Genomic DNA, 9,796 nt, shown 5'->3' on the forward strand with positions numbered 1-9,796 from the left:
ACAAAAGAACATTTGACTTTTGAACACTTTAAACTTTTTTATGGAGCATTTACTATTGTCAAAATTCTGTGAATTTGTTCATCTATCTATATCTATATCAGTGGTTCTTAACATTGTTGGAGGTACGGAACGCCGCCAGTTTCATGTGCAGTTCACGGAACCCTTCCTAATTTGAAAAATCAAATATTGTTTATTTGAAACTCAAAACAGGTCAATGTTTTGTCTGCGTAGATTCTCAGTCATCCAGGTCATGCACCAAATGAACCATGCATCAGTGGCACACTAAATCATTGTTAAAAGAACAAAACCAATACAACTTCAATTTCACACCCAAAAAACAAAACACATATATATATATATATATATATATATATATATATATATACATACATGTATATATATCCAAGTCTGCTCTCTCGAACTTTGTCTCCAAAACATCGAACCTTGATCGTCAACATGACATCTTGTGACATTAATATGTCAACTAAGGCGTCACGTGACATAATTCACCTGAGTTTTCTTTTTCAGCTTTGGTGTTCTTCCACCCCAAGCAGTTTTCTCCGCGTGCGTTGCTGACGTTTCTGATACGTTTGTCAAAGTCGTCAGATGCCAAACGCGGCGCTGGCCCTCGCCGCGCCCGGACGTCGTTCTACAACTTGGGAGGAAGCGGACCGAAGAACCGCTGCAGCACTTTCCGAGTGCGCCGCCGTCAGACGGTCTACTGGAGAGAGGGGCTGCTGGTCACCTTCGAAGGAGGTTACCTCAGGTCAGGTCAGGCCAGGGAGACGGAAAAGTCCTCAAAAACCTCTGTCGGGCCGTATTCTCCCGTTTGTCCTTCTTCCTCGCGCCTGCATTGTTGCACGTTTCATTGACACACGTGGGACACGCCCGCCGCGCCAAAGATGGCGACAAAGAGGGTTGATTCGTCGGCAGTAGAGACGCAGCAGTGAAGCGACAACAATGAAATCCAGTAAACGTAAGACAAAATTGTTGAACAAAGTCAACATCGGCGAAGGGCAAACACGGCCGACGTGCGCCTCCGGTTGCCTTCGGTTATCGCCCTCTTCTTCTCTCGCGTTTTTGTTCGCTAGTAAAACTGCTTTCGATACGCTAAAAGTGAGTCTGAAGAAGAGGTTTAAACATAAGCGGCAGAACAAGTAAGTCGACTTGTGTTGGGTAGAAGATTTGTTTGTTTGTTCTCACGGCGCCTCCTGGCAACGAATCTTCCGGCGTTAAGATTTGGGAGCTGATTTGGCTCTTGCCACTGACTCTCGTTTGAAGTTGGAAGAACGTTTCTTAATGGCGCCATTTTTCTTCTATTGCGTAGCGTGGAATCGACGGACGTCAACTGGAAGAAGAAGAAGAGCGGCGGCGTCAAGGTGGTCTGCCGGTCGGAGAGCAGGGACTTCTCGGCCGCGGCCTTCGTCACGGACCACGTCAACGCGCTCGTGGAGCAGTGGTTTCCGGGTGGGTCCGTCGGCTCCCCCTCGGGGGGGGGTGTCCGGACTTTCGTGTGCCGGGCCCGCCCGCGGAAAGGTGGACGGACGCGAGAGCCGCTTTGACGTTCTTCACCTTCAATCCTTTCTTTATTTACACGCACTGAAAGCAATCCCACAGCGTCGCTCACGATCGATCCATTGCGTACCGCGAAAGACGTCGTCATAGCAGCCGTGCGAGTCGCACAGTTGACGACCCGTTGACCGTCGTAATAGCGGTAAAAACTGTCACACTTTGACAAATTCATACAAATTCATTCATATCTCCGTGTCTGCTCCTGTGTGCATGCAAAATGGCTGCCACGTCGCAGATCCCACAAGGCGCCAAAGACGGCTCGAGCGACGTTTGTAAGAGAAGCAAAACAAAAAAGTCTTTGCACGCGAAGATGCATTTGTGTGAGTTGTCATGGAAACTAGGAGAACAAGTCACACGCGTCTTCACAAATCATCGAACTTCATTCGGGACGCGCAAGGCTAAAGACATTTTGGCACGGAATGTTTCCGCCGACGACGGCCTTTCGATGGCTCACGCGTGCCGATGTCAGCGGAATGAATTGATTGACCGTTATTGATCGGGAGGATTTGGAAATGAGCCGGCGGCAGTCCGGACACCCCGCGGCGGTCGTCGTCGTCGTCCATGTCCATGTCCATGTTGATGTTGATGTGCTTTGCGACACTCAGCGCTGACGGCCAGCGAGAGCGACGGCACCCCGCTCCTGGAGCGCTACGCCCCCTGCCCGCTCTGCGCCGCCCGGCTCCAGCAGAGCGGCACGCGGGCGCCGGACGACGGCGACGGGGGCGGGGTTCACCTGTTCGACGTGGAGGAGTGCGCGCTGGCCGCGGCGGAGGGCGACAGCATCGCGTGTCCCGAACACCCCCGGCACGCGGTCCCGCTCCGGGAGCTGGTACCGGAACTCTTCATGACCGACTTCCCCGCACGGTAACCCGCGCACGCGCCGATCGGCCGCCTTGGCCTGCTGATCGTGGTAGAAAGTCACGTCGCAGGATACGAGTAACAACTAGCGAGGAGCTCCCAAACTCGAGCGTTTTATGTGTCGTGTCACGTGACAAAACATGGCGCTTGACGCGTCACGCGATACTTGTCACATGAACGCACCTCTCAGCGTGACATCACGTCACGACAACACGCCAAATAACATACGTTGCGTGTTGTTTTTCAGGCTCTTCCTGGAGAAGGAGCATCTGGAATATTCCGAGGACGAGTCCAGCGTCATCGGTCAGGGCGGCAGCGGCACCGTGGTCTACCGCGCTCGCTACCGGCAGCGGCCGGTCGCCATCAAGCGCTTTCGCCTGCGGAAGTGCCGGCAGAATGCGCCCTCCGCAGACGCAGGTCAACGCACGCCCTTGTAACACGCGGTTGTACGACATGTCGCGTCATTTGTCACGTTCGGTCGTGTGATATATGGCTTGTTGCGTGTCACGTGACTCGTTACGTTCCGTTGCGTACGTGACTTATGGAATGTCAAGCGGCACGGGCCACGTGACGCGTCTGATGATATTTAACACGAGGTGTCGCGTGCGGTCAGACACGATGATGAAGCGCCTTCAGTCGGCGGCGGCGTGTCGCTGCTTCTCCGAGTTCCGTCAGGAGGCGGCCGCGTTGCACTCGCTGCGGCACCCGTGCGTGGTGGCCCTGGTGGGCGTGTCCATACACCCGCTGCGCCTGGCGCTGGAGCTGGCGCCGCTCGGCAGCCTCAACAACGTCCTGGAGGAGAAACGCCAAGGTGGGCGCCGTCCGGCACTGTCGGGGGCCGGGGCGCCGTCCGGCCGGGCCCCGCTCAACGTCGTTCGCCGCTCTTTGCAGGCGGCGGATACGTGCCCCTCGGTCACATGATCACCTACAAGATGGCCTATCAAGTGGCGGCCGGGCTGACCTACCTGCACAGGAAGAACGTCATCTTCTGCGACCTCAAGTCGGACAACATCCTCGTCTGGTCCCTGCAGGTCCGCGCGACACTGCGTCAGTTCTATGAGGCGTCACGTGACGTGAACATTTCATGACATGTCATGCGAACGTGACGCAAGACATGTCAGAAGACGGCTTACGTGTCACGTGACGTGCGATATGACTCGCAGCGCGTCTATTGACGCACGACGCGTGCCTTTCTAGGAGCAGCACGCGGTGAACGTGAAGCTGTCCGACTACGGCGTGTGTCGTCGGTCTTTCCACGAGGGGGCCCTCGGGGTGGAGGGGACGCCGGGGTACCAGGCGCCCGAGGTCAGACCCGGCATCGTTTACGACGAGAAGGTAATGCGCGCGCGCAAACGCTAACCAAATGGCTAAATCCCACGTCGCTCACCAGGCCGGGCCCCGCCCCTTAAAGCCGCACTCATTCAAAGTCACAGATACTACAGCGGGGAACATAAGGATAGTGACAAAAAGAATACCTGCACCTCATATGCATATTTGTATTGTTGTTTAATAATGCCAAAATCCATTTGTAGTCCTCGGTGATGATCGGTAGAATCGTCGATTCTAAAACTTAGTGCCCCCTAAAAGCCCAATCGCAATTCGTATTGACAGTGACAAACGATTAGCGAATCACAATCGAATCCTTACTATTCCGACAAATGAAAAGACAGATGTGATTATTTGAAAACTAGCGATTGAACTCGTGAGAGAGCACGCCGCCGTGTTTCGACTGAGGCGTTTTTTTAGGCGTTGTAGTTTTAGGTTTATTAGGTTTTAGACAATATTCCAGCCAGTTTGGGTTCGAACCATCGCGTCATTAACCTCTGCCTCCAGTCAGGCCGGCCGCCGCGACGGGCGCTCGCACCGCGGCAACCCGCTGGACGTCGCCAGCGGGGGCCGACTGAAAAAAAAAAAAAAAAAAAAAACCCCACCCATAATGCATTGGACATGAACGTCAGGCCTTTCTTTTGAAGTGGCGCAACTGACGCCGTCAGATAGAGAAGATCTGGACATTCGCAATATAACGGGAAGTTTTCACCTCTTGGGTTTGCGGATACCGTTTATCCTGCTCATCCCAAAATAGCTACGCATCTATTTTGAAAGATTTGAAGCGTTTCATTGTCACAATGATGATTTACACAGTCGAGTGTGTGTGTGTTTGCGTGTGCGTGGAGGTGGACATGTTCTCGTACGCGATGGTCACGTACGAGCTTCTGTCGGGCCGCCGTCCGTCCGTGGGCCACCGTCGCCTCCCCAAGACGGCGGCCGCCCGCGGCGTCCGTCCGCCGCTGGCGGGTCCGCAGGAAGTGGGCTTCTACTTCCTGCAGCGCCTGATGACGCAGTGCTGGGACACTAAACCCGAGAAGGTGATCGGCAACTCTGACCTGGTGCTCGTCCTTCAAGGAGCGCACACTCATTGTGTCTTTATATGGCTTGTGTGTGTGTAAATGTGCGTGTGTCGGTATGTCAATTTTGATTTGTCTGTTGTGTGTTTTTGTGTGTGTGTGTGACTTCTAACTATTTGTGTTCGTGTGTGTCTGTATTTGAGTGTTTGTGGATGTGTTTGTATGTATGTTTGTGAATTTCGGTGTGTATGTACACATGTGATTGTGTGTATGTGAGTGTTTGTGTCTACGTGTGTGTCTATTTGTTGGGTACGTGGGTTTGCGCGCGTGCGTGTTAGCGCCCGACGGCGTCCGAGTGTGTGCGGCGCATGATGGATCCCAGCTTTGCGTGTCTGCGTTACGTGTTGCCGTGCGGCGCCGACTCGCAGCTCTTCCTGCCGCCACCAGGGGGACAACACGTCGTCTTGTGGGAAGGAGACGCGGCCGACAGGTCGGGCGCCACCCGTGACACGTGACCTGTGCAACACAAACACAGCAACACATTCTTAAACACAGATACACACTCACAACTTACTTATGCACACACATTTGTACACAAACACGCGCACACAAAAAAAATATATGTATATATATATATATACAATAGTCACAGACGCACTCTTACGCTACCTAGCTTTTACAAATTGATGCTAGCATGCTAAGTGGAGGTGTAAACACTGGACAGATTTTCTGTTGTGCTGTTGGTGACGTGTTGTCGTCATTGTTAGTGTTGTTGTGTTAATGTTATTGTCGTTATTGTGTTGTTGTTGTTGCTGCGCTACAACAGGCGTTACAGTGTTGTGAACGTGCACAAAGGTCAGCTGGAGGTCAACAAGAAGTCGTGTCCCGGAAGCAGAGTCAGCTGCCACGTGAAGATGGGCAACACGCTGTGGCTGGCCACGCACGTACGTATGCACGCACGCACGCACGCCTACTACCGCTTGCCATGTGTGTGACGATTGGTTGTTGGCGGTGGTCATGTGACAGGAACAGGAAGTGCTGGTGTACGTCCTGAAGGACATGTGTCCTCTTACGCGACCTCACAAACATTTGTCGTGTCCTGCCGTCATCACCTGCTTCCTCAAACTCCCGGTCAGCAATCACGCACGCACACACGCACGCTCACGCGCACGCGCACGCGGCGGCATCGTTGGAATGACTTCAGCGATGATGTCGTATGTTTGCAATGATGTAATACGTGTGCGACCGTGTCACTCGCGTGCGTGCAGGGCGCGTGCGGTGTGTTCGCGGGCACGTCGGACGGCCAGGTGGCGCTGTACGGCGCGGAGGAGGCGGGGCTTCCCGTGGAGGACCACGCCCCCTCGGCTTTGATTGCCGGCGACCCCGGGCAGAGGCCCGCCCCCGTCACCTGCATGCTTCTCATTGGCTGCGGACGACAGGTCGGAAAAACGCGTGTCGTCGTCTCCCTCGCCTTTTCCCTGCTCACTTTCCTCGCCACCTTCCTCACCTTCCTCTTCCTCGGTCCGCCCCGTCCAGCTGTGGCTGTCCAGCGGTCCCGGCGTGCTGGTGGTGGACCGCGCCAGCCTGTCCCCGGTCCGCAGACTGGACCCGTACGTCTTTCCGTCCTCGGTGGTCTCCATGGCGACGGGCTTCGGCGTGCGGGGGGAGGAGTCCGTGTGGACCCTGGATGACGTCACCGACACGCTCGTACTCTTCCACGCCGCATCGTTCGAGTTGTGCGCCAAGTACACGTCAGTTGCTCGCTCGCTCGCTCGCACGTTGACCAAAAAAAAAGGTTTTGAAGGACCGGCAAAAAGGCCAAAGTGACCAGACACACGAACACAACTTTTCAGAGAAAGGAGAAAAAGTCCCAGGAACACAAAAGCACCTCAACCCCAAAAACAAAAAACCACAACCTTTTAGAAACATGTACACAACATGTCCAAAAGTGCCAGAACCCCCAAAAGAAGCTACAACTTGTCACAAACTGCTAGAACCGCTCGCAACTTATCACGATCACAAAAGGATCGGAATGAAAGAACCTGAAAAAGAAAGCCGCACATTTTCTTCTTCGTCTTGAAATCGTTTCTTTGCGTCCATCTGCCCACGCGGTTTTCTGGGCCATTCTTGGCCGACTTCACACAGAAGCCACTTCAGCGACCGGGTCCCACCGGGTCACTGCAGGTACTTGAGTCTTCCACACAAACACCACCGGCTACTAGCGCGTCCTAGCTAACCCTTGTGGCGTGAACCGCAGAAGCCCGCTCGCCCACGGAGTCGACGCCCTGACCCGGATCGATGACGATCTTCTCTGGCGCTACTGCGCGTCCGTGCCCGAACCGTCGCGTCGTCCGGACGAAGCGCAGGACGGGCAAACATTGATGTGGAAATTTCGAAGGATTCCGCGATCGTAACAAGTTGTTGCCTACAAGTCCGATGCAGGTTCCACCGGGACCTGGAAGCTTTGACTCGTAATCCAGTTTCAATTGGGCCCGTTTTTGCTCCAAAAACTTCACATTGCTCGTCTGATCTGCAACAAGATCCGAATCAATTAAAGGCAAACGTTTTTCCAAACGCGCTTGGAAGGATTTGTACCAAAGTATTGGAAAAAAATGTGCAATTGTAATTCCATGAAACGAATGAATGAATTTTCTAAAATTGGGATCAATGTGGCCGAGAAGCCGTCGAGACCCAAAGTATCAGAACCGCAAAAAGTACCAAAATCACAAAATCGGACCTGGAAATAACCCAGAACCCGCTGGAAGATTCGAGAATAAGTCCGGCAAAAAGTCCCGCTTCTAATGCCACTTCTGATCGTCTCGCTCCTCAGCTGCGGCGACCGCAGTCCTCTCCGCGACGTCTTCCCGATCCGCCGTCCCACGGCGCTCGGCGCCGACGTGGAGGAGGAGGAGGAGGAGGAGGAGGAAGCCGAGCTCGCCGACGGCGCCGTGACGGTGGCCGACAGCGAGGAGGCGGGGACTCAGATCGTCCGACACCGGGATTCGCCGACGGACGGTTCCGCGTCGTCGGAGGAGAACGCCGACGTCGGCGTCGCGCAGCCGTCTTTGGAGCGGGAGGACGCCGAAGACGGACGGTGCGGCGCCGCAGAGTCCTCGCCGCCGTCTCTGCGGGCCCTCAAGCTTCTGATGGTGAACGACATCCTTTGGGTCTTCAGGTAGCCAACGCACGCACGCACGCACGCCATCGAGCGATCCGCCCGTGTGTCAATTGAAGATTTCCTCGCCAGGCGCGGCGGAGACGTCCTGCTGATCCACGTCGAGCCGCACGGCGAGCAAACGAGGGGTCGGGTCGGCGCCGTACTACGCCCTCCTTCGGAACACGCCTTGGGGTCAGTCCGCTTTGTCAACTAAGAACCGAGAGCCTGGCGTCGAGTTCGAGAAACGGTCAAAAACCACAGAAAGTACCAGAAGCATAAAAACCTACCAGAGCCACAAAAAGCACCAGAACCACACATTTACCGGTAGTGGTACTTTTTGACAGGTACTCCAAGTGCCTGATTGCTTCTAAATGTTCGAGAGGTAGTGGGTACTTTTGGTTCTCGAGGCTTCTGAACAAGAACAAAGGTTCTAGAACCTGTTAGTGGTAGTGGACCTAATATAGCCACCTCAAAAAGCAGCTAAAATGGAAGTCGAACCTGGCCAAGAGTAGCACAAGCCCCAGAAAAAGGAGCAATGACACCAAAAGTACGACAAGAGGCAAGGATGTCAAACTCCAACAATCTTGAATATTCGAAACACGTGAGAAATCAAATTTGCGATAAAAGACACGAGCGCTATTTGGTTGTTGTTTTGTATTCAAATAGATAACCCGAACTCTTCTCTCCCCATCTTCCATTTATCGAGCTCCAACTAACAAAAAATAAGAATGTCCTTCAATAAAAATCCAAACTTCAAACTAGTAACAGTCCCTGCCTCGGAGTTGATAAAGGGCATAAACAGCCCATCAATTCAACGATGTTCTAGTCCTCCGCGCACGACAAACTTGACTTTGGTGAACAGACGATGTGCCTCCCGCCTGCCTTGGAAGTGAACCCTTTTCCATCTTTCGTTTGGCCATTTTGGGGAAGGGGAAGTGCACATTTGCCCGAGGAGACCGGTAGCATAGTTGCTAACGACCGCGACAGAAAAGGCTCGCCGGTCTAGACCGATGGGCTAACGCGCTAGCAAAGCATTCCGGGATTTGTAATATTAGTGGTGCATGTGCTATATACTGGCGGGCCAGCTCTAATACACATTGGATACGGTCTTGCGGACCAAATATAATTGCACGGTGGGCCATATCTGGCCCCCGGGCCCGAGTTTGACGTCTATGCGCTAAGGTATCAGAACCCCAAGATGTACGCGGACTGTCGAACGTGACGGATCTTCAGTCCGCTTTGGAGTTTTGTCAGTTCCCAGCAGTTGAAGGCGTTCTCTCCTTTCCGTCTACTTCCTGTCAGGACGCCGGTGGAGGCGGGGCTCGTGGGCAAGGACGCGGTGGTGTGCGGCTTCCGGGGCGTGCCCTCGTCGTCCGGCGTCAGCGTGTGCGTGTGGCGCGCCTGGGACGCGGCGCGCCTGGACGTGTTCTACCGCAGTGCCGAGGACCTGGCCCGCTTGGACGGCGGCGTGCGGCGCCGCCGGTAGTAGCCCGTCGGGAAGAGGCGACCCGAACCCGACCGGATTGCGATACGTTCCCGCCTATCCTGAACTCATATTGTCGCGTTAGCGTCAACATTTTCCGATTCCAAGTCAATTCCTTTACCGTCATGAAAGCGTGTTTGGGACAGCGCTATCATGCTAACGCCATGTACAAACTCTTGGAAATCGTCTTTTACGGCCTTGAATTGTACGTGCGTACTTGGGACTGTTAAAGTGCATCGTGGACAATTTGCCTTCTGAGCGGAATTCTTGTGACTTTTTATATTCGGCGTAACCAAACGCTTTCACTTCCAACAATTCTCATATCTGAATTCTTTGTCCAATGTCACGATCGCAAGCGTCTTGTAGCGCAAGTGAGCCAGT

At 53.9% G+C, this 9,796-nt stretch overlaps 1 protein-coding gene across 5 annotated transcripts in view; it reads left to right on the top strand.

The window, feature by feature from the left end:
- lrrk1 (leucine-rich repeat kinase 1) overlaps positions 1-9,673 on the top strand; it is a 33,992-nt gene extending 24,319 nt beyond the window's left edge. For 4 of the 5 annotated variants that reach the window (XM_061757490.1, XM_061757519.1, XM_061757508.1 and 1 more), the window contains 16 exons: positions 600-766; positions 1,328-1,467; positions 2,178-2,436; positions 2,678-2,847; positions 3,044-3,241; positions 3,322-3,461; positions 3,628-3,765; positions 4,605-4,796; positions 5,114-5,265; positions 5,602-5,719; positions 5,802-5,906; positions 6,044-6,214; positions 6,312-6,526; positions 7,606-7,950; positions 8,023-8,124; positions 9,235-9,673. In XM_061757490.1, coding sequence (XP_061613474.1) covers positions 600-766; positions 1,328-1,467; positions 2,178-2,436; positions 2,678-2,847; positions 3,044-3,241; positions 3,322-3,461; positions 3,628-3,765; positions 4,605-4,796; positions 5,114-5,265; positions 5,602-5,719; positions 5,802-5,906; positions 6,044-6,214; positions 6,312-6,526; positions 7,606-7,950; positions 8,023-8,124; positions 9,235-9,418 — 2,796 coding nt within the window. In that variant the 3' untranslated portion in view covers positions 9,419-9,673. The remainder of the gene's footprint in view (positions 1-599; positions 767-1,327; positions 1,468-2,177; positions 2,437-2,677; positions 2,848-3,043; positions 3,242-3,321; positions 3,462-3,627; positions 3,766-4,604; positions 4,797-5,113; positions 5,266-5,601; positions 5,720-5,801; positions 5,907-6,043; positions 6,215-6,311; positions 6,527-7,605; positions 7,951-8,022; positions 8,125-9,234) is intronic. The other variant, XM_061757528.1, reaches the window with a different exon arrangement.
- The last annotated feature ends 123 nt before the right edge of the window (positions 9,674-9,796 follow it).

This window comes from Phyllopteryx taeniolatus, chromosome 2 (assembly GCF_024500385.1).
Source record: "Phyllopteryx taeniolatus isolate TA_2022b chromosome 2, UOR_Ptae_1.2, whole genome shotgun sequence".
Lineage (NCBI taxonomy): Eukaryota > Metazoa > Chordata > Actinopteri > Syngnathiformes > Syngnathidae > Phyllopteryx > Phyllopteryx taeniolatus.